Source organism: Rattus norvegicus, chromosome 9, assembly GCF_021556685.1.
Source record: "Rattus norvegicus strain SHRSP/BbbUtx chromosome 9, alternate assembly SHRSP_T2T, whole genome shotgun sequence".
NCBI lineage: Eukaryota > Metazoa > Chordata > Mammalia > Rodentia > Muridae > Rattus > Rattus norvegicus.
Genome location: NC_141542.1, coordinates 17,669,668 through 17,694,047, shown reverse-complemented (window position 1 = coordinate 17,694,047; position 24,380 = coordinate 17,669,668). Strand labels below are relative to the sequence as shown.

At 43.1% G+C, this 24,380-nt stretch overlaps 1 protein-coding gene and 1 pseudogene across 7 annotated transcripts in view; both read left to right on the top strand.

Moving 5' to 3' along the window:
• The first annotated feature begins 690 nt into the window (after nucleotides 1–690).
• Nucleotides 691–24,380, top strand: part of LOC148003365 (disks large homolog 5-like) — a 32,473-nt gene continuing 8,783 nt past the window's right edge. The window contains exons 1-5 of one of the 7 annotated variants that reach the window (XM_087568496.1): nucleotides 691–1,105; nucleotides 18,950–19,084; nucleotides 21,661–21,820; nucleotides 23,153–23,284; nucleotides 23,954–24,137. In XM_087568496.1, coding sequence (XP_087424622.1) covers nucleotides 19,015–19,084; nucleotides 21,661–21,820; nucleotides 23,153–23,284; nucleotides 23,954–24,137 — 546 coding nt within the window. In that variant the 5' untranslated portion in view covers nucleotides 691–1,105; nucleotides 18,950–19,014. Of the gene's footprint in view, nucleotides 1,106–7,352; nucleotides 7,728–18,949; nucleotides 19,085–20,745; nucleotides 20,938–21,660; nucleotides 21,821–23,152; nucleotides 23,285–23,953; nucleotides 24,283–24,380 lie in introns of those variants that run through there. The other 6 variants (XM_087568498.1, XM_087568500.1, XM_087568494.1 and 3 more) reach the window with 6 other exon arrangements.
• On the top strand, nucleotides 12,422–13,921 carry LOC148003366 (reticulocalbin-1 pseudogene; annotated as a pseudogene).

Below are 24,380 nucleotides of genomic sequence, written 5' to 3'. Positions count from 1 at the left end.
TCTCTCCAGCCTGATAAAAAAGATTTTAAATTTCATTCTTTTCGTGATTGTTTGCATCTTTCTTCTTGAGAACACTGTGATGGAATGTCCAAATGGTAATTAGTGGCGGTTGGTAGAAGGAGCCATATGTGTGATGCTGCCATATGTGTGAGGGGCTGGCAACAAGGTGCAGACCCAAGACCATGGCCCCCTGCCCTGAGGCTCCCCTGCTGGATGTGGGCTCTCAGCCCCATCAGGATGCCTTCAGGTGAGGACAGCAGGTGGTGGCTTGCACCCTGCTGAGCCGGCCTAGGACAGTGGCAACCACAATCGCCATGTCCAAGCCTCAAGCCTGGGGCAGCTGGAAGCTCCGGAGGCGATGGCCGCGGTTAGGTCACGGTGGGCCTGGGGGCCGCAGACGCCACCCCGGCCTCCGCCGAGCCCTGAGAGGGGACTGACTGGCCTGAGCGGAGCCCGGAGCTCCACACCACGCGCCTCCCCGTGTCGCGCCTCCCGGTGTTCCTGCACCCCGGAGTGGGCACACGTGTCCTTCCCACCCCGCCGTAGGACCGCGCCCGAGCCGGGCCTCAGGGCACGCGGAGCTCGTGGGTGAGCGCGGGGCCTGAGGGGACCGGGCGCGCGCGTTATATTTGGCGCACGCAGCAGCGCGTGTGCCTGGGCGAGTTTTCCTTCCGCGGGTGCCGGCAGCCAGGGCGCCGCCGCCCAAGCTGACTCCTCTCTCTCCCTCTCCGACCCCGGCAGGGCCCAGAGGTGATTCTGCCTGCACGATGTCCTCCTTCCTGTAGACGAGCTCTTAGCAGGCGCCACGTCGCGAACAAAAAGAGAAAAGAAAAAAAAGAAAAGAAAAATCAGAAGAAGCTGACAGAGAAGGGGGAGGTAACGGGGTTAGGGGTCACCTCGGCCACGGGAGGGCGCGCTAAGACAGCGGCGGTGTTTCCAAGGGCGACTCCACCAAGCAGTTTCCAGGGAAGAAGCCGAGGCTAGTCCTGCCTGGGGAACTGGAGGCCTGGCGCCCGCGCGGACCCCTGCCCGACCTCCGGTCTGGTCCCCAGGGACAGCAAGCCTCAAGGAGGGCGGGCTGCACCTTAAGAGCAGCATCATCAAGGTAGGTAGGAGACCAGCGCCAGTCCTTAGGCTCCTTCTGGGCCCCCCCACCCCCGCCCTGGGAAAGCAGTGGCAGAAGGAGGCAATGCAAAGTGAGCCCATTGGGTAGGGGAAGGGAGGGTTCAGGGATGGATGGAGAGTTGAAGCAGGGATTGGAAAGCCTATGGCATTGGGAAAGAGTGTAGAGGTGCTCTGGAGTGTGCATGAGAGCTGTGCTCTGACATCCCCAGAGCAACTTGGGGCTGTCACACCTCTCCAGATGACTTGGAATTAAATGGCCTGTACCTGCCAGGGCAGGACAGGCATTTCAGAGGCAGCTTAGCCTGGTGGCACACTCCCTGTAATGTTTCCATTGTATGTTAAAGGACAGGGATCATGGGAAAATATTTCCTTAAAACCTCAGGCAGTGAATGTATTATTTAATAGATTTCTTCTGTTCTACTTTGTAATTGGTTGCCCCTTGCAAGAGATTGTATTTGGAGGATGTAAAATACCCTCCTTCAATTACTCGTAGAAAGGGAACATAAACAGAGATTTCCTCTTTTTTAGCCTCCAAAGCTCTGAGAGATTACACTTCTGCATAATTTAATTCTTTCCTACCTGCTATGAGCAGGCCTCCAGATCAGCAAGTTCCTTTGGAATGGTTTTGCTTGTTTTTGTTTATTTTCCATGGTGCTGATTAGAAAGCCATGAATTGTTTTGTGAATTTTAAATTTCAAGGGTGGCACCCAGAGTTTATGGTGGTTTCCTTCACACATTGCAGTGTAGTTGCAGCATAAAAAAATGCTTCTTGTGACAAGAACTGGAAAAAGAAAGTTGATGAGCTAAGAAAAGTAGAGCCTTGAGCCAGATCAAACATTTGGCTTCCTCAAATATGGAGCAAGCATGGAATGTGGCTTTTTCAGAATCGAGGGGGTTTTTAGGATAGGGCAGTGAATGCTGTCTGGGGCTAACCGTCCCTTGTGTGGCTGACAACCCTTAGGAGAAGGTCAGAATGTGCCAACAGCACAGAGTGGGCACTGGTGGTGTTTGAACTCAGAAGTGCTCAGGAACTGTGAAAGTTTCTCTGTTATCACCCTGGAGCCATCTAGTGAAATAGACCACTGTGATGCTGTGTAAGAGGCCATTGTGAGGGCTGGAGAGATGGCTCAGTGGGTAAGAGCACCAAGTGTTCTTCCAGAGGTCCTGAGTTCAAATGCCAGCAACCACATGGTGGCTCACAACCATCTGTAAGGAGTACTGATGCCCTCTTCGGTTGTGTCTGAAGACAGCTGCATTGTCTCACATATAAATAAATAAATCTTACAAAAGATTGTCATCTACTGCAGTTTCTATGTGGACAGGGCACAGTTGAAGGGCTTAAAGATCAAGTACATTGCCTGTCTTTAAAGATCAAGTGTATCACCTAACATTCAAACCAAGAAATGTAGTGTCTTTTTTGCTGCTTGTGTAGCTTTTAGTGATGTATCTTTTCTCCTATTATGTCGTTTGTTTCCATGATAGTTGTTTTCAAGTATATATGATTATCGCTCCTATTTGCAGAGCTATTCAATATTTTCATTGGTTAAATATTTGTGGTGAATTTACATTGTGATATCAGTAAAATGCTATGTGAAAATTTTACAGAATATACCGGTTTGGGTAATTGTAATAACCTTTCCCCTCAAGTGGTGGCCTGTTTTCACATTGAAAAGACTGGAATTCATTACCATCCATAGCAGGATTGATAGGGAAGCACAATGGACAGCGACAGTGTTGTTCCCTTTGACAGTTGTGGGAGCTAATGCTCTTTGACATAAGATCCAAGGATGAACTTCCATAATGGGCTATGGTTTCAGACTTGATTTACAGCCATGTGGCCATTGGGTTGCTTCCATTTGATCTTGGAGGTTGATTAATCTTTCCAGCAAGGCTTCCAGTACTTGATAGGACTGTGCTACATGCTGTCAGAGCAGAGATATACAGAATTTATATGCTGTCCTTCCACTGACGGTGCTTACCTTTGCCAAGTCCTCAAAAAGGGCAGCGCTTGGAAAAATACACTGCAGGCAAAGAAATCATATATGTGGGTCTACCCCTGGCTCTGTGAGAAATGAAAGAGGAATATGTCTTGGCTTACTGGTAGTCTTATCCCAAGGCTAGGGAAGGGGACTCCCAGAGAGCACTAAGCCTTCTCCTCATCCATCATAGTCTGTATAGCCTGTGGCTTTCATTTGGTCGGTGTGGTGACCTTAAAATGTTCTAGGTATTTCTGCCATGTTCTGTCTCTATACCTAGACATGACCTCAGGTGTACAGTCACATTGGGAACATAAAAAGCCTTGCACCTGAATTGTGAGATTCAATGTGTGTTATATTTAAAATACCACAATAAATGAGTGACCATTGCTACAGTAAATATTATTAGGGGGTTTCTAACCCACCGTAGATCATTTAGTTCCCAAATAAAAGACACAAAACTTTTAGATTTATAATAAGCCTTAAAGCATTAGAGCTGGGCAGACATCAACCCTCTGTGCTATTTTTTCTGCTTCCCTGTCCATAACCCCGAGGTACTGCTTGCCATGCTCTGCCTGGACCACTCCTGTTCTGACAGGCTGGCCCTCATGGCAATACACTCACGATCCACCTACCCTATGGGGTGGTGTCTCCTTCCTTCTCCTCCCATGTCCTTTCTCTCTCCTCGTGGACCCTGCCTGAGTCCCCAGGCCCAGGGAAACTTTGCTCTGTCCCCTCTCTTCTGCACAGCCCTTGTTGTAAGGATTCTATTAACCAATCAGGGATAACATAGGAGGCAAAAAAAAATCTGGTATACATGAGGATCTCCTTGTGTTGGAGCAACCAGGCTTTAGGGTACAGAATTTAGCATTTGAATATACAGCAGCACAGACCAACCCATTATATGCCGATCTACTTTGTAGTTGGACTCAAAGCTTGGCTCTCACACCCGTTAGATGTTCAACCCTGGAGAAGTTATTTTACCTTTGTGTGACTCAGTTCCCTTATCTGCACAGTGAGGATGATAACGAGTGTTTAATTCACTGAGTTGTCTTTGGGACTGATGAGTCAATATATTTAGTAGTTAAGTAGTGGCTATCATTGCCAACGTTTTCCCAAGTCACTTCTAGGAGGTCAACTGACTCCTACGTGAGTCTTTGGTTACACTGCTTCAGTTTTCTGTGGCTACACTGTTCAAATGGCATCCACTGGTCACACATGGCTATTTGAGATGAACTAAACTTAGAACTAAAATCTGCATCTTTAGTCACATCAGGCAAACCAGGAGGCAAACAGCCAGCCAGAATCCATAGCCAGAAACACTGCAGATATAGAATATTTCTATCATCTACAAATTTCTCATGGACAGCAGTGGTCTAGGTTCTTGGTGTCTGGTTTTTCCTTCAGGGAGAATTACTTGCTGTACTAATATCCAACGGTTTATTTTTAAAGCAACGTTACCAAAATATGACTTACTCACCCCCAAATTAATCCAGTTCAAGTCTACTATGCAATGGTTCCCCATAAATCTACCCGAGTTCGTCGCTAGACCACGGAACAAAAGAACAAGAGTGTATGCAGTTATGTAAAATGGTATGCAACAGTATTGACCACTGCATAATTATACTGCACTACTTTTGAATTCTTCAAAATTCAGGCCTTTTATTGATAGTTGTACAAAAATACATTATCCTAGAGTTGAGAAAATATTATACAGAATTTCATCTGGACTTTATATTTCATTGAGACTTTAATATTTTTGCATCTTTTGCCAGTATCTTTAGATTCTTTGTAAGAGTTTATTTTGTGGATTTTTTTGCAGATCTGGTCACTATTTGATGCCATTTCAATGTTCTCAGGATTTTGATGAAAATAATACCACAATGATAAAGTGATACTCATTTTCTTGAGCCATCTACATATGTATATACACACATATGAGAAGTTATGTATACATATTTCTATGCTATACTGTGTAGAATACAATTCTATTATACGTCAACATATACAGTTTGCTCAATATGATTTCTGTGAATGTTATCAGTCATGGGGAAATAATAAGAGCCTGAATAAACATGGACAATATTTGCAGAATGCACATAAAATTGAAGATGGTATATAAGCAAAAGTGTGAAGTATATCACTTACACTTTCATATCGAATGCACTTTAAAATTTTTAATAGATTAAAAAAATTTAAATCATCTTTACCCAGTTTCATTTTTTTTTCACAATGTATCTCCTGGATGATTTGAAATATATATGCTGCTCAAGATCCTTTAAACAACAGTAACCTAATGCCTTAAATTTGTTTCTGATATTTCTATTCACTTGATCACTGTTCAATAATTGTACCAAGTTGATAGCTGTAATTTTTTATGACTTTAAGAATGTAAATTTCATGTGTGTGTATACACTTTTGATCCTAACTCTTTGGAGGCATAGGCAGGTGGGTCTCTTTTTTGAGTCAACCTGGTCTACATAGGAAAACCCTATCTTAAAAAAAATCAATCAATAAATAGGCAAGTAAAAAAAGAATTTAAAACACTTGAAATTAATATGAACACAACCACATCTTTAATAACAATTGATTTTTTTATTGCAGATAATTCATATAATCCATTCACAAAATGTTATATAGTGTCATATGGGAACTCAATTTCATCGTAAAATAAACCTGCTCTTCTCTTTTCATTGGTTGCTCTTAGTTAACATTTTCATACACATATATAATTTATTCTGATTATTCTCTCCCCCACATCGTCTCATCCCCTCCCCTATGACTTAAACTTATACAGTCTTCTAAATTTAGGCTTTCCAAATTTAGGATTTCTCTTTTACTTATTATACATTCCTTTACTTTTCCACCTACATTTTATGATATCTTAATAAGAAACCCATTCTATCATTGGCATTATCTCAGTGTTTGGTAGGAGACATTCACATTCTTCAGTAGCTTGTCATCAGTGCAAGAAATGATGTCGAGGTCTCTCTCTTTCTCTCTCTCTCTCTCTCTCTCTCTCTCTCTGTCTCTGTCTCTCTCTGGCGCTGGCTCTCTGTCTCTGTCTCCCTCTCTGTCTTTCTCTGTCTCTCTGTCTCTCTCTCCATCCCCTCCCCAATTGTTTTGTTTTCTAATACAAGGTCTCACACTTTAGTCTAGCCTTGAACTCAAGGCAATCCACCTACCTCAGCCTTCTGAGTTTTGGGATTCCAGGCATACACCATCTTGCCCAATGAATTTTGTGACTCTCGTACATCCCTTTACCATTTCTGAATTATTTTTAATATTGCTGTGACCCTTTTCTAGCTTCTAGATGTAGATACATTAACTGATTAGAAGGTTTTATTTTTAAAGATTTATTTATTTATGTACATGAGCACTCTGTTTGCGAGTGTGCCTGCATGTCAGAAGAGAACTTCAGACAGAAGAGGGCATTGGATCCCACTACAGATAGTTGTAGGTCACCATGTAGTTGCTGGGAATTGAACTTGAGAGCACTGGAGAAGCAGCGCTCTTAACCACCAAGCCATCTCTCCAGCCTGATAAAAAAGATTTTAAATTTCATTCTTTTCGTGTTTGTTTGCATCTTTCTTCTTGAGAACACTGTGATGGAATGTCCAAATGGTAATTAGTGGCGGTTGGTAGAAGGAGCCATATGTGTGATGCTGCCATATATGTGAGGGGCTGGCAACAAGGTGCAGACCCAAGACCATGGCCCTGTGCCCTGAGGCTCTCCTGCTGGATGTGGGCTCTCAGGATGCCTTCAGGTGAGGACAGCAGGTGGTGGCTTGCGCCCTGCTGAGCCAGCCTAGGAGAGTGGCAACCACAATCGCCATGCCCAAGCCTCCAGCCTGGGGCAGCTGGGAGCTCCTGAGGCTATGGCCACAGTTAGGTCACGCTGGGCCTGGGGGCCGCAGAAGCCGCCCTGTGCCTCCTCAGAGCCCTGAGAGGGGACTGACCCGCCTGGACGGAGCCCGGAGCTCCGCACCACAGGCCTCCCGGTGTCGCCCCTCGCCCTGTTGTCTGCCCCACGGAGTGGGCACATGTGTCCTTCCCACCCCGCCGTTCGACCGCGCCCGAGCCGGGCCTCAGGGCACGCGGAGCTCGTGGGTGAGCGCGGGGACTGAGGGGGCGGGGCGCGCGCGTTATATTTGGCGCCCGCAGCAGCGCGTGTGCCTGGGCGAGTTTTCCTTCCGCAGGCGCTGGCAGCCGGGGCGCCGCGGCCCAAGCTGACTCCTCTCTCTCCCTCTCGGACCCCGGCAGGGCCCAGAGGTGATTCTGCCTGCACGATGTCCTCCTTCCTGGAGACGAGCTCTTCGCAGGCGCCAGGTCGCGAACAAAAAGAGAAAGAAAAAAAGAAAAGAAAAAGCAGAAGAAGAGACCAGGGAAGGGGACCTTAGCGGCTTTGGGGGTCAGCTCCGCCTGGGGCAGGCGCGCTATGACAGTGGTGGGGTTTCCAACAGAGACTGCAGCCTCGCAGTGTCCAGGGAAGAAGCCCAGGCCAGCCCTGCCAGGGGACCTCGAGGCCTGGCGCTTGCCCGGACCCCTAGCCGGACCTCGGTCTGGTCCCCAGGGACAGCAAGCAGCAAGCAGGGCGGGCTGCACCGCCAGAGCAGCAGAATCAAGGTAGGTAGGAGACCCATGTCCCTCCTTGGCTGGTTCTGGCCCTGCCCCCCCGCCCCCCTTCCCCCTGTCCTGGGAAAGCAGTGGCAGAAGGAGGCAATGCAAAGTGAGCCCATTGGGTAGGGGAAGGGAGGGTTCAGGGATGTATGGAGAGCTGAAGCAGGGATTGGAAAGCCCATGGCATTGGGAAAGAGTGGAGAGGTAATCTGGAGTGTGCTGTTAAAGGACTGGGATCGTGGGCAAATATTTTCTTAAAACCTCAGGCAATGAATGTATTATTTAATAGATTTCTTCTGATCTACTTTGAAATTGGTTGCCCCTTGCAAGAGATTGTATTTGGAAGATGTAAAATACCCTCCTTCAATTACTCGGGAAAAGGGAACATAAACAGAGATTTCCTCTTTTTTAGCCTCCAAAGCTCTGAGAGATTACAGTTCTGCATAATTTAATTCTTTCCTACCTGCTATGAGCAGGCCTCCAGATCAGCAAGTTCCTTTGGAATGGTTTTGCTTGTTTTTGTTTATTTTTCATGGTGCTGATTAGAAAGCCATGAATTGTTTTGTGAATTTTAAATTTCAAGAGGTGACACCCAGAGTTGATGTTGGTTTTCTTCACACATTGCAGTGTAGTTGCAGCATAAAAAAAATACTTCTTGTGACAAGAAGTGGAAAAAGAAAGTTGATGAGCTAAGAAAAGAAGAGCCTTGAGCCGGATCAACATTTGGCTTCCTCAAATATGGAGCAAGCATGGAATGTGGCTTTTTCAGAATCGAGGGGGTTTTTAGGATTGGGCAGTGAGTGCTGTGTGGTGCTAACCTGTCCCTTTTGTGGCTGACAACCCTTAGGAGAAGGTCAGAATGTGCCAACAGCACAGAGTTGGCACTGGTGGTGTTTGAACTCAGAAGTGCTCAGGAACTGTGAAAGTTTCTCTGTTATCACCGTGGAGCCATCTAGTGAAATAGACCACTGTGATGCTGTGTAAGAGGCCATTGTGAAGGCTGGAGAGATGGCTCAGTGGGTAAGAGCACCAAGTGTTCTTCCAGAGGTCCTGAGTTCAAATGCCAGCAACCACATGGTGGCTCACAACCATCTGTAAGGAGTACTGATGCCCTCTTCTGGTGTGTCTGAAGACAGCTGCATTGTCTCACATATAAATAAATAAATCTTACAAAAGATTGTCATCTACTGCAGTTTCTATGTGGACAGGGCACAGTTGAAGGGATTAAAGATCAAGTATATTGCCTGTCTTTAAAGATCAAGTGTATCATCTAACTTTTAAACCAAGAAATGTAGTGTCTTTTTTGCTGCTTGTGTAGCTTTTAGTGATGTATCTTTTCTCCTAGTACGTCCTTTGTTTCCATAATAGTTGATTTCAAGTATATATGATTATCGCTCCTATTTGCAGAGCTATTCAATATTTTCATTGGTTAAATATTTGTGGTGAATTTACATTGTGATATCAGTAAAATGCTATGTGAAAATTTTACAGAATATACCGGTTTGGGTAATTTTAATAACCTTTGCCCTCAAGTGGTGGCCTGTTTTCACATTGAAAAGACTGGAATTCATTACCATCCATAAAAGGATTGATAGGGAAGCACAATGGACAGCAACAGTGTTGTTCCCTTTGACAGTTGTGGGAGCCAAGAAAGAAGTGTGACTTGCTTTTTGTGATTTACCAAATCAAGACTCAGTATCATTACTATAGAAGCCCATGGAAAAAATGATGAAGTTTTCAGAAATCACCAGTTGAAGAAATGGTGGTGGTTTTGCTTATATTGAATTCTGAGTTTCAAAGTTATGTTTCATTTTTCTTTATTCCTAATGAGGCTTTTTATTAAGTTTTTTAATCACCATTACACACTTAGATGCACAGTGCTAGGATCGTAGTAGGTGCTCATTAAATCACTGATCATTGGGGAGGAGGAATGATAAGAAAGTATGTATTTTCTGTAAGTTCTGTTAGTTTTGGGAACAGGTGGTTTTAGGTTTACCATCATACTTTGGTATCTTGTCCCACATAAGACAACTTGACAGAACCCCCTTTCTGGCCATTATGTTCAACTTATTTTTCTCTTAATCATTCTTGAAAATCATGGAAGTAGTGTGGAAAATTGATTGTACCTGCAGTATAGCAAAAAAGCCCAGTCTAGATAGGAAGCAGTTATGTTTCTCCATGAGCTGATGTCTTAAAACATCTAGATTTTAGGAATTTGGTGTTGTGTTTTCAAACATACATCTTACAGCATACAGATAACATTGTGATAGAATAAAGGAATCTTTTGATTTACCACCAAATTCCCTAAAGCAATGACTACTGCACAGCTCTCTTGGCCATATGAATAACCGAAATTATATTTCACTCTTTTAAAGAAATAATGAAAGCACTTAAGGTTAAAGAGGAGCCCATGGGAAAAGTTTGCTGTGGTGTTTCTCTTTGGTTTCTTGTGCTCTTTCTAGAGAATGACTTTAAGAAGTCAGGGTGACCAGTCAGGTGGTCAGTGTGGTCAGGCAGTCATGAGCAGATGGTTAAGCGATGTGCTAGGGCCCCATAGGCCAGTGAGCCCAGCTGAGAAGCAGAGTCTAGCCAGTGAGCCTAACTGAATAGCAGAGGCTAGACAGTGAACCTGACTGAAGAGCAGAGGCTAGCCAGTGAGCCAAGCTGAAGAACAGAGGCTAGCCAGTGAGCCTAGCTGAAGAGCAGAGGCTAGCCAGTGAGCCTGACTGAAGAGCAGAGGCTAGCCAGTGATCCCAGCTGAAAAGCAGAGTCTAGGCAGTGAGCCAGGCTGAAGAGCACAGGCTAGCCTGTGAGTCTGACTGAAGAGCGGAGGCTAGCCAGTGAGCCAGGCTGAAGAGCAGAGGCTAGCCAGTGAGCCTGACTGAAGAGCAGAGGCTAGTCAGTGAGCCTAACTGAAGAGCAGAGGCTAGCCAGTGAGCCTGACTGAAGAGCAGAGGCTAGCCGGGAACCTGACTGAAGAGCACAGGGTAGACAGTGAGCCTGACTGAAGAGAACAGGCTAGCCAGTGAGCCTGACTGAAGAGCAGAGGCTAGCCAGTGAGGCTGACTGAAGAACAGAGGGTAGCCAGTGAGCCTGACTGAAGAGCACAGGTTAGCCAGTGAGCCAGGCTGAAGAGCAGAGGCTAGCCAGTGACCCTGACTGAAGAGCAGAGGCTAGCCAGTGAGTCTGACTGAAGAGCAGAGGCTAGCCAGTGAGCCAGGCTGAAGAGCAGAGGCTAGAGAGTGAGCCTGACTGAAGAGCAGAGGCTAGCCAGTGAGCCTGACTGAAGAGCACAGGCTAGCCAGTGAGCCAGGCTGAAGACTGAAGAGTAGTGATTTTAACCTTTATTTATAAGTTCTTCCGTTTTCCTAGAATTTCTACAAAGGTTTCCCGCCATAAAGTTTGACTTATAAGGTTCTCCTTGCTCTCTTCTTCTTATCTCCTTTCCTCTTGCTCTTATGACACAATAATTCCCTTACTCTCAATGCCTTACTCTCAACGCTATGCCTTTACTTCTAAGTTCTTCTTGAGTTCTGTTCTATTCAGTTCAGTTCTGTCTAAAAAGCTTTCTCTCTCTTTGTCCTCAGCATTTGTATATCTTTCTGAACACAGCATCACATGGTGAAAAGTTCACCACAAGTTTGCACAGGAATTCAAATCATAAGTTGGATAATCAGTTTACGACAGAGAATGTTTACATGCATATCCATGAAGAGTAATCATCAGGATAAACTGTCACCATCTGTCACTGGCTCTGCATGTTCATGGAGAGTTAAAAGCTGTAATTTTTATGAGAAAAGAATAAGTGAAATTGCCTATAGGCAAATCCAGTCAATTATTTACGTTCAGTCCTTGCACCTATAGTAAATCATTAGTTCTCTTTTAATGAACTTTTGTTAATTGCTTTATACCCTCTTAGATTGGGTTCTAATTTGTAGATGCCTGCTTGGTATTGCAGAAGCAATTCACTCGTGAAAGTTTAAGAAGGAAGAGTTCTCAATGCAATTTTGATTACCAGAGAAAACATAATAGCTGTCCCATTATAAGGGAGCTTAAAATTACTAATCTAATTTTAGGAATTCTTATAGAGCCATCATAAGAATTAAGAAATCATCTATTTGTCTGTACATCATCAGGCCAAGACAATACATCTTCGCTGCTCTGTGGTGATCTGCTCAAAAGAGTGGGGTAAAGAGGATGACAAATACAGAGGCAGATATTTGCAGCCAACCATTCAGCTGAGAGCAGGGTCCCCAATGGAGGAGTAAGAGAAAGGATTGAGGGAGCTGAAGGGGTTTACAGTCCCATAAGAACAACACTAAGAAACACCCAGAGTTCCCAGGACCGAAACCACCATCCAAAGAGTACACATGGACAGACCCATGGCTACAGCTGCATATGTAGAAGAGGATGGCCTTCTTGGGCACAAATGGGAGGAGAAGCCCTTGGTCTTGTCAAGGCTTGATGCCCCAGTGTAGAGGAAACCAGAACAGGGAGGCAGATAGGCCTGGGTGTTTGGGTGGGTGTGGTAACACCCTCACAGTAGAAGGGGGAGGGGTTTTTATAAGGGGTTTTGTGGAAACCAGGAAAATGGATAACATTCGAAATGTAACAAAAGCCCTCTCTGGGGAAGGGACAGCGGATAAGCTGCTCTGAGCCCCTACTTCCCTGCTGCCTCCCTTTGATCGCGACTGTGGTGCATGGTGTCAGCCTGGGACTCTCCATGGGCTGCTGCTGGCACTGGTCCTGGCGTTCATGCCAAGAGCATGATGAGCAAGGAGCACATGGTTTGTCCCAATTCAGAGCAGGGCGAGTGGCCACCAGAGCATAAGCACAGCTTCCTGTACGATCATGAGGTCTTCCTGGGCAAGGAGGACTCCAAGACCTTTGATAGCTAATCCTGGACGAGAGCAGGAGAGGCTGGGGAAAATTGTTGATCCAATTGACAGTGATGAATGCAACCTTGTTACTACTGAGGATCTGAAAGTTTGGATCAAACAGGTACAGAAAAGATACATCAACCAAAATGTGGCTAAACTCTGGAAGGATTATGATAGGGACATAGATGAAAAATCTCCTGGGAAGAATACAAGCAGGCTACCTATGGCTACTACCTGGGAAACCTTGCTGAATTCCAAGATAGCTCTGATCATCACAACTTTAAAAAGTTTCCTCCACGAGATGAGAGGAGGTTTAAGGCCTTGACGGTGACCTGACAGCTACTCAGGACGGGTTCATTGCTTTTCTGCACTAAGAGGATTTAGAACATATGAAGGAGATTGTAGTTCTGGAAACACTGGAGAATATCGACAAGAACGGGGATGGTTTTGTGGACGAGTATGAGTACATTGTGGACATCTTTTACTCACGAGGACAATTGCCCTGAGACCGACTGGGTTTTGTCTGGGGAGCAGTTCAATGATTTCCCAGATCTGAACAAGGATGGGAAACTGGATTAGGATGAGATTCACCATTGGATCCTCCCTCAGGACTATGACCATGCACAGGCTGAGGCCCAGCATCTGGTGTATGAGTCAGATAAAAACAAGGATGAGATGCTGACCAAGGAGGAGATTCTAGACAACTGGACCATGTTTGTGAGAAGCCATGCCACCAATTACAGGGAAGATCTTACCAAAAATCATGATGATCTTTGAAAGAAACTCATCCTCATGTGGCCAACAGTCACATGCTTTCTATTCTGGCCGATTGCTATATTTGTCAAGTATATAGCAGTTGTGTCTCTAAACAATAAGAAACCTTTCTAAAGCTCAAAAAATCATGCATTACACCACAAACAATAATAGTAGGAGATTTAAACACCCCACTTTCATCAATGGACAGATCAGGGAAATAGAAATTAAACAGAGACACAGAAAGACTAACAGGTTATGAAACAAATGGATTTAACATATATTTATAGAACACTCCACCCTAAAACCAAAGGATATACCTTCTTCTCAGCATCCCATTGTACCTTCTCCAAAATTGACCATATAATCGGTCACAAAACCGGCCTCAACAGATACAGGAAGGTAGAAATAATCCCATGCCTCGTATCAAAAAACCACGGACTAAGGCTGCTGATCAATAACAACAAATAGGACAGAAAGCCCACATATACATGGAAGTTGAAGTCAATGAAAACTTGGTCATGGCAGACATAAGAAAGAAATTAAAGACTTCTTAGAATTTAATGAAAATGAAGATACAACATACCCAAACTTATGGGACATAATGAAAGCAGCGCTAAGAGGAAAACTCATAGCTCTGTATGCCTGCAAAAAGAAACAGGAGAGAGCATATGTCAGCAGCTTGACAGCACACCTAAAAGCTCTAGAAAAAATTAAATAAACCCTAGAGGAGTAGAAGGCAGGAAATAATGAAACACAGGGCTGAAATCAAATAAGAAGAAACAAAACCGAGTATCAAAAGAATCAGCAAACCCAGGAGCTGGTTCTTTGAGAAAATCAACAAGATACATAAACGCTTAGCCATATTAACCAGAGGTCACAGAGAGTGTATCCAAATTAATAAAATCAGAAATAAAAGGGAGACATAACAACAAAATCTGAAGAAATTAAAAAGATCATCAGATCCTACTACAAAAACATATATTCAACAAAACTGGAAACTGTGGAGGAAATGGACAATTTTCTATACAGATACCAGGTACCACAGTTAAATCAGGAACAAATAAACCATCGAAACAACCCCATAACTCATAAAGACATAGAAACTGCTATTAAACATCTCCCATCCAAAAAGAGCCCAGGACCAGATGGATTTAGTGCAGAATTCTATCAGACCTTCATAGAAGACTTCATACCAATACTGTCCAAACTATTCCGCAAAATGGAAACAGACAGAGCACTACCAAACTCCCTCTATGAAGCCACAATTACTCTTATACCTAAACCACACAAGGATACAACAAAGGTAGAGAAATTCAGACCTATTTGATTTATGAATATTGATCAAAAATGCTCAATAAAATTCTTGCAAACTGAATCCAAGAACACATCCAAACAATCATCCATCATGGTCAAGTAGGCCTCATGGCAAGGATGCAGGGATGGTTTAATATACGGAAGTCCATCAACGAAATTCATCATATAAACAAAGTCAAAACCACATGATCATTTCATTAGATGCTGAGAAATCATTTGACAAAATTCATTACCCTTTCATTAATAAAGTCCTGGAAAGATCAGGAATTGAAGGCCTGAATCTAAATATAGGAAAATGCAAAATACATCAAACCTGTACCTAACATCAAACTAAACTTAGAATATTGAAGGTATCCCACTAAAATCAGGGACTAGACAAGGCTGCCCACTCTTTCCCTACTTAAGTACAAAATGGTACTTAAGGTCCTAGCCATAGCAATCAAACAATGAAAGTAGGTCAAAGGGAAAAAATTAGAAGGGATGAAGTCAAAACACTAATATTTGAAGATGATATGATAGTCTACTTAAGCAACACCAAAATTCTACCAGAGAACTACTTAACCTGATCAACAACTTCAGCAAACTGTCCGAGTATAAAATTAACCCAAACAATTCAGTAGTCTTCCTCTACTCAAAGGGTAAACAGGCTGAGAAAGAAATTAGGGAAATGACACCCTTCACAATAGTCCCAAATAATAAAAAATAACTTGCTGTTACTTGAACCAAGCAAGTAAAAAATCTGTATGACAAGAACTTCAAATCTCTGAAGAAATTGAAGAAGGTCTCAGAAGATGGAAAGATCTCCCATGCTCATAGATTGGCAGGATGAATATGGTAAAAAATGACCATTTTGTCAAAGGCAATCTACAGATTCAATGCCATCACCAACAATATTCCTACATAATTCTTTATAAAGGTAGAAAGTGCAATTTGCCGTCATTTGGTTAACATAAAACCCAGGATAGCAAAACTATACTCAACAATAAAAGACCTTCTGGGGGAATCACCATCTCTGACCTCAAGCAGTATTACAGAGCAATAGTTTGTATGGTATTGGCATACAGACAGGCAGCTCAGTGGAACATAATTGAAGACACAGAAAAGAACCCACACACCTATGGTCATTTGATCTTTGACAAAGGAGGTAAAACATCCAATGGAAGAAAGATAGTATTTTTAACAAATGGTGCTGATTCAACTGGAGGTCAACATGTAGAAGAATGCAAGTTGACCCATTCTTATTACCCTGTACAAAGCTTAAGTCCAAGTGGATCAAGGACCTCCACATCAAACCAGATACACTAAAAGTAATGGATAAGAAGTAGGGAAGAGTCTAGAAGACATGAGCACTAAGGAAAATTTCCTGAACAAAATACCAATGGCTTATGCTTTAGGATCAAGAATCGACAAATGGGACCTCATAAAACTGAAAAGCTTCTGTAAGGCAAAGGACAGTGTCATTAGGACAAAAAGGCAACCCAGAGATTGGGAAAAAATCTTTACCAATCCTGCATCGGATGGAGGGCTAATATCCAAAGTATACACAAAACAGAAGAAGTTAGAGTACAGAGAGCCAAACACCCCTGTTAATAAATGGGGTTCGGAGCTAAAGAAAACATTCTCAGCTGAGGAATATAGAATAGCTGAAAAGCACCTAAAGAAATGCTCAATATCCTTAGTCATCAGGGAAATGCAAATCAAAACAACCCTAAGAATCCACCTCACACCAGTCAGGATGTCTAAGATCAAAAACTCAGGTGACAGCAGACGCTGGCGAGGATGTGGAGAATGAGGAACACTCGTCCATTATCGCTGGGATTGCAAACTGGTACAAGAACTCTGGAAATCAGTCTGAACGTTCCTGGAAAATTGGACATTGCACTACCTGACCACACAGCTATACCTGTCCTGGGCATATACTCAAAAGATGCTCCAACATACAACAACACATATGATCCACTATGTTCATAGCAGCCTTATTCATAATAGCCAGAAGCTGGAATGAACCCAGATGCCCTTCAACAGAGGAATTTATTCGAAAAATGTGGTACATCTACACAATGGAGTACCACTCAGCTATCAAAAACAATGACTACGTTCAATTCATAGGCAAATGGAAAGAACTAGAAAATATCATCCACAGTGAGGTAATCCAATCACAGAAAAGCACACTTGATATGCTCTTGGGAGCGATGGCCTCCAATCCCTCCATTATTGATGTTATTATTATGGTTAGCATTAAGTATGACTGGGTTCATGGAAAATCCCCAGCCAGCTACAGAAGACTAATACAAATGTGGTGGTCAAGATGAATAATCATATGATAACGTGTGACGTTAAGATACCCAATGTGATGACCTGTAACCTTTCTGAAAAACCAACATCCTGTTGACTAATAGATATTACAAACCTGTAAGTTTTCTGACAACCTGTCAAAATCAGCCGATTCCCTGACCACACGAATATTGTGTCCTTGGCGTGGGTAAATTTTCTTACTTCTCTCCTCTCTCTGTTACCCTTTTTATGGTACAAATTCAGCCTTGGGGAAAAATAAAATTGTCACCTTGATAAGACTCTTGTCTTGGCGTCCTTCTTCGCGTCTCTTGTCCCCCATTCTCTTCCAGGTACTCAGCACCCCTCATCGACAGTATGCACTCATTGATAAGTGGATATTGACCAAAACCTCAAATTACCCAAGATGCAATCAACAGATCTCAGGAAACTCAAGAAGAAGGATGACCAAAGTGCAGATGCTCCTACTCCTTCTTAAAATGGGGAACAAAAATATCCATAGGAGGGGATATGGAGGCCAAATCTAAAGCAGAGACCGAAGGAACAGCCATTCAGAGTCTGCCCCACATGTGGCCCATATATATACAGTCACCAAAACTAGGTAAGACTGATGAAGCTAAAAAGTGCTTACTGAAAGGGACCGGATATACATCTCCCCTGAGAGACACATACAGGGCATGTCAAATAAAGAGGTCAGTGCTGGCAGTAAACTGCTGAACTGAGAACAGGACGCCGTTTATGGGAATTAGAGGAAGGATTCAAAGAGCTGAAGGACTTGCAACCCCATAAGAACAGCAATGCCAACCAAATAAACCACTAGCAAAAGACTATACATGGACTGACCCAGGGGTCCAACTGCATATGTAGGAGAGAATAGCCTTGCTGGGGCACCTGTGGAAGGGGAAGCCCTTGTTCTTAACAAGGTTGGACCCTGAGTGCAGGGAAATGTCCGGGAAGGGGTTTCTAAGTGGCATGGATTGGGGGAGCATACATATGGGAGAGTGCACGGCAGGGGGGCTTATGTACCAAAAGCTGGGAAAAGGGAATAACGTTTGAATAAAACATATATATCTATTAAAAAATCTGAAATTTAAAAAAATGGTACTAGTACCAAAAAATAATCAAAAAAATGTGAATAAGAAAGATATTTTAGGTTTTGGAAAAAGATGAATGCCAGGTATTTGAAAAACTGTATGACCATGGTAAACACTTTAATATAATTGAGAAATTTTTTACATGTTAATGAACTGCATCTTTTTTTTAAATAGTGAATGGAAATACAGTCCCTTCCTGGCTGTGAGTCTAGGTATCCAGATGTAGTGGAATTCATTATTTGTTGAGTCCTGAACCTTTGAGTCTGCTTCTAACTCAGCTTATGCCAAGGAAACTAGGCCAAGATGATATCTAAGCCATTGACTAAACTATCTAGACTAACAATTACAGGTGAAATTCCACCTTGTAAATGGGACGAGAGGAATAAAAGATACCTTTAAGGATTTAAAAAAGATGAAATGTACCCAAAAAAATCCAATAAAAAAGTTTAAAATAAAAATAACTTAGGAAATACAAAATACTGGGGTGCCATTCCACAATCATGATGTGTTTCTTCAGTGATAGCTTACAGGTTAATTTACTTCTCTATAACTGTTTTCTTATTTCAAAGTAAGTAATGGCATCATCTGTGGAGTGATGGTGAGAACAAATCTTTGCCGAACTTGAATAATCGATCCCTCCTGAGCATGTGCTTAACATTCTAAGCACAGGGAAATTTCCTGAGGGGATTAAAAAACAAAATCCAAACATAAAACAGGAACAACAACGATTTAAAAACATTCTGCACGCTGGGTATGAAGGCATGTTACAACTTTAATCAGCTTTGTAGGTATTTCTAATAAACACACAAGAAACAAAAATCCCATCACAGTCCTAGTAGTTGCATCCAACAAAGGAGAGCTGTGAGGTAGTCCCTGCTACTTCTTTCCCCAGATACCCCTGGGCCTCAGGCCTGCACCCAGTGAGCTGGACCAAGAGCAGCCAGGTTGAAATTCCTGATGCCATGGCAGGATTCTGCAGGAACATTTCCCTTTGACAACAAGGAACCTGTGTGGAGGAGACCTCTTGGTGAGTCCTCAAGGACTCTACATGTCCTATTCTACAGGGAGAAGCTGTGGCAGGTCTTTGACCAAGGCCAGCCAGTTGTTTGGGGAAGTCTCTGGTCATGTGGCAGAGGGTGAGGAATGGCAGAAAGAAGGGCAGCTCCACTGAGAGCAAAGGATAACCCTTCTAGGCCTATGAACTCCTAATTAATTTATCTTTTCACCTGAGCCCTATTCACATTTTCTTACTATCATACAACTGTGATCTTGATGAGCAGCTGGGCTCTTGTTTTCTTAATCAGTTCTTTGTTGTCACAGACGTTTTTAACTTACTCCAGCCCCTGAGACTTACTCATACCTTCTGTATGCAGTAGGACCCTTGGTGGGACTGTCATCTCAAAAATTAGAAGGTTCAGTAATCCAAAAGATTGGACTCCAGTTTACCTCAGACCAGGAAATAAGTCAGCCACCATTAGTAAAAGAGCAAGGGAAAAATTACATAGGAAAAACAAGTGGCTTAATCAGTAGAAAAGATCCTCAACTTCTAAGGCCCGCACATCTGCACCCCTCTCTTCTGAGCTTTGTATAGTGATGTTGTATAACTCCAGATGGTAGTAAAAGGCAGAGTTCTTCCCAGAAAGGTCAGACATGATTTTCACTCTTACATCTCTGAGGTGGGCTGGCATTATAGCACACATTCATGTTGAATTATTATAACACCTATGATAAGAAGACAGAATCCGTATATCACAATGCCAAATAGACTCCCTCCTGAACGTATGGACCCATTAAAATTGAGGTTCAACCTGAACTCAGGCCATTCCACTCCCTTCCCGTCCTCCGGATTCTTATGTTTGCTACAAGTAAAAGATCATGTTGTAGTCCCCAATATTCTCATGCCTAGACTTGTCTATTCACGGAGAAGGATATTGGAGAAGTGATGGTTATGTAGTTACAATGTAGTAACACAAGGTCCAGGTTGACATTTGCTCACTGATGTCCAATTTAATTGTCTTGTTATATTTGAGAAAGGGAGGATGTCCTACATAATATATAAAACAGACAGAAATTTATTGTTTTATATATGCCCTGTAGTTGATCCCTATGTTCCCAAGGAAAAGGAGTTTTTATTGCAAAAAAATAGGATTATAGACCATTGATTTTGTGAAATACATGGATATGTAAATGGAAACAATGTCGGCTTTCAAGGACTGCACAGTAAGCAAATATTTCCAGGTTTTATACACTCAGAGGTATAGAAGAAATATATTGGCCTCCAGAAAAAGGGAAAAGCTTAGAAATCGAAATACATGTCACATGCATTGTCTCGAGTAGTAGATTTACTTTTAAGAAAAATCTCCCTCCTCCTTGGTCCCTAGAGATTTGGGTGCTAAGAAAAATCTGTTCTCCAATTCAGGGTTGTAAGAAACCCTCCCCAGCAAAGGCATTGTTGACTTCTAATGAAGTAGAGAGACATATGTAGCTTTGAAATAGAGGTTGCCAAATGGTATTCCCAGTGACACATGGGAGAATGGAGAAAAGGGTCCCCACATAAATTCATCAGTGTGGGGAGAGCTGGTTAGTAGGTAGGCCATAGAATTTTCCAGTGACATCACCAGTAAGCCGTTCACTGGACACTCTATTGTATCTAAGAGATCCCTAGAATCTTCTGTGATGTCACCAGTGTTGTGGTGACACCAACTGCCTTTGGGATATTACTTCAGTTCCCTTTGGGTTCACAAGCAGGCATGTTTCGCCAGCTGCTCAGGCTATTTCGGAAGGGAAGTGTTGATCAAGGAGAGACCGCACCAGGTCAGAGGGAAGCTGACCCCCTCTCTAGTGAAACAGAAAGGAGGAAATCATTCTTGGGAAGGCTTGGTGAGTCGTGGGCAGAGTTGGGGAACATCCTCAAGGAGGTAGGTTTGAGATGTGCCTTCTAAGACTAGGCCTTACAAGCAGGAGCCTTGGGATTTTTCAAAGGCAAACCAAGAGTCAGGAGTTCCTGATCTTTAATTTGAGAGAAAGCCATAAAGTTGTAAGACTTCAGTGTCTTTTCTTGAAGCTTTTTAACTATGAGTGTCAATGATTTGCAGGAGGAGGCACTGTGAGATTAACAATGTGACCATCCATGTTTGGGAGTTGAAGCACTTCATCCTCTAAATTACTGTAGGTTACATAAGTGTGTGATGGCGAGAACAAGGAAGGATGCACCCCTAGTCATGAATTGAGTTCTCAGACACTTTGGGCTGGACCACACTTGGTTAGAGCTTGATGGTGCTAAACATTATGAAGTCATTATGAACTCCAGGATGATCTGCACCACATCTGATATAACAATGTCGCAGATGTTTATGTATCAGTCATATTATAACTTTCAGTGCCGCGGGTTGTGTAATAGTGAGTGTGGCACGTGTATGGTTTTAGAGGTTGGGAACAGGGACATAGCTTAAGAATCAACCTTTAAGAAAGCTTTTCTGCTCTTTCACGGATTCACCCAGTCTCTACCATTTCCCCTTCCTCAACCTCATTTTCGGATTCAGAATGATCTATTCTGCCCATTGGTTCAAATATGCAAATTCACTTGGGTTTATCTGTCTACAGGTTTTGGTAGGAAGGTATCGTCCCAAAATGTCATCAGTAAGCAAGAGGAGTGTCTAAAGGAACTGGAGGAACTCAAATTTGAAATCCAGAAGTATCAATTCGAGAGGGATGAACTTTATCAAATCCTGGATCTTTATATCTATGATGAGTGGGACCACAGGTAGTCATTATGCCCAGTAACCTGTTCACTGTCTTGAGCTCTCTCTCTGCTACCTCAAGATTTCCTCATAGCACGAGAAAGTTTCACCTCTCATCCTGGATTTTAAGGAGAGTTGGCAGGCATTAGCTTGGGAGATAAGCTAGGTGCTGTGTGTTTAGGGTCAACCTCTTTTGTACTTGACCCTGAGCCTCCTGGATTAGCCTTGGTCCTGTCAACAGCTGGAAGGACGTGGTCACACTTGCTGCAACTGTGTGTGTGAATGAAATGCCTGCACGTCATCACTCTTTCCTCTGAATTTGTTCATTATACACTGATTCTATGGCACCTCCATGAATGTAGTTGGCATTCTAAGTGTGTTTGGATATGGGTTGGTGTGTATGTATGTGGCAATATTTGTTGGTGGTTTACTCTGGATCAGGACGTCTGGGACCTTTGATGGGGTCTGAGGATTTGTTTGATCAACACTTTGCAGATCATGATAGTGATGAGTACATGGAGGCCCACATTGATCAACACAGCACTTTGCTCATTCTGTATACCTTGGTGGCACACAGGACTCTCCTGAGGGGAGGAGGTGCTATAAATCCTCTTCCCTGTCAAACATAGTTATACCCTCTGGGAATTCATGTAATGATAGAAACCAAGGATTGAGTATACCTGCTTTCAAAACAAGAGAAATGTCATCACAGCTTTCTCTTGGGCCCAAAGCTGTGGTACAGACTGGAGGAATCTTCTTCCTGAACTAGTCAATTCCATCATGCTCACCTGGCCAGCTCTTGAAGGTCAGGTCCCTCCAACTGGTACCGTGACTCTGTTTTCCTGTGCCCAGGATAATAAACTTAACCAGTACAAATACTTTGAAGGAGCAAGTATGTGGAACATACTGAGTTTAAGTAATAGAGAGAACAGTCTGATTTTACCTAATTTGTTTCACCTGCTTTGATCTTTAGTTTTTTTATTTTTTTAACTATCCAGGGATTGTTTATTGTGACCTAGAAATGGTCACTGTGGTCTTGACAGTTGTTATTCCCTAACAGGCAGCTCTCAGGCTCTGCCCCCTCCTATATAGTGAGTCTTTGCAGAACCATATCTCTCAGGATTCCAAGGAGTCCTTATTTCAAAACAAATGTTTGCTTATTTACATAGAAATATTTTCTGTGGATTGAGTCTCACTGTTGGGTTTTGGTCTGGTTTTTGAGTTTGCCATTTTCTTCCCTTCCAACATTCCTTGAATTTGAAATTTTTTATTATATATTTTTATTTACATTTCACCTTATTCTGAAATCGTGAGTTCAAAACATTATTTGTTCCTTTGGCCATGACCTAACCCAGGCTGCATGTCGAATTGCCAGTCCTTCAATCTGAACATGAGATGAGAATGATGGCTATGCAAATGATGACCAACTCAATAAGTGATGCCATGGAGAGGTACAAGGAGCTCATACAAGTGAACAGTTCCTACCGGTGAGTCGCTGACAGAGATGAGAACCCAGCACTAGGCAGGGAATGCTTCTGTCCTGTGTGACTTTGAACCAAAGTCAGGGCTCTGGTCCTGTAGTGTCTGACTCTTAACAAGAAGGCTGCCTCCTGGCAAGGGTCTTAGATTTGTAGCTCTTGGACTCAGTTGTCGTACATGTGAGGGGTGTAGAAGACCCTCCAATTGTTATTTTCCCAGTTAAAGTTCCTCTAGATAGAAAAGGTTTGCACCATGATGGGAATATTAATCAACTCTGAATCTCTAGGACTCTGACAGGAGATTTAAAGATCTGTGATCCATGAGAAACACATGGAAAGATTGTATAGCTATTTGGTCTTCAACTACCCCTCAGAGGGGCTTTCCCCACAACATGAAGATGGTTTCACCATACCATGGACATACGAGCTCCCTTATGGACCATCTCTTCTTCCTTGATTTATATAAACCGTCTTAGTGTCAGGATTTTCAGAAGTACTTTGATTCATGTGGAATGTGGATTCTGGATTTTACCTCCTCTAATTGGTGCTAACCTGCATAGTGTGGCTCTATTCTGGGGATTTCTGAGGATGAGGACCCTTGAAGGGATGATTGGACTTGCAGGAGTGACAGGCAAATAGAAGCTGGCTGGGATTTACCATTTTTTGTTTGTGGTTCAGCATCAGGCACTCCCAGCTCCTGCGTGAACAAGCTCAATTGAAGAACAATATACAGATTTTGCTGGATGAGAAGAGAGAACTGCTGGTGGAGCAGACTGAACTGCCAGCATCCTCTGTGGAGACAAAGAGGCTCTGGGAAGAGGCCGGAATGAACATCTGTGACCCCAGTGCCACGCAACAGCAGGTAGGGTTAGGCCTCAGGGTCAGGTTGTCCTCAGGTCTTACCATAAACATAGACAAACCAATGTAACTGTCTATTGACTGATCCATGTCCTGACCTAGGTCTCATCCAAGTGTTCATTCATGTGATGGTTTACAAGGCTTTCTGTGGAGATAGCCCCTTTTCAAGAAACTGCATGTTTGGAAATCAAATGCTCCTGCTCTTTGAGAATCTGCACTTCATTAAGGGAGATAGGTTGATCACACA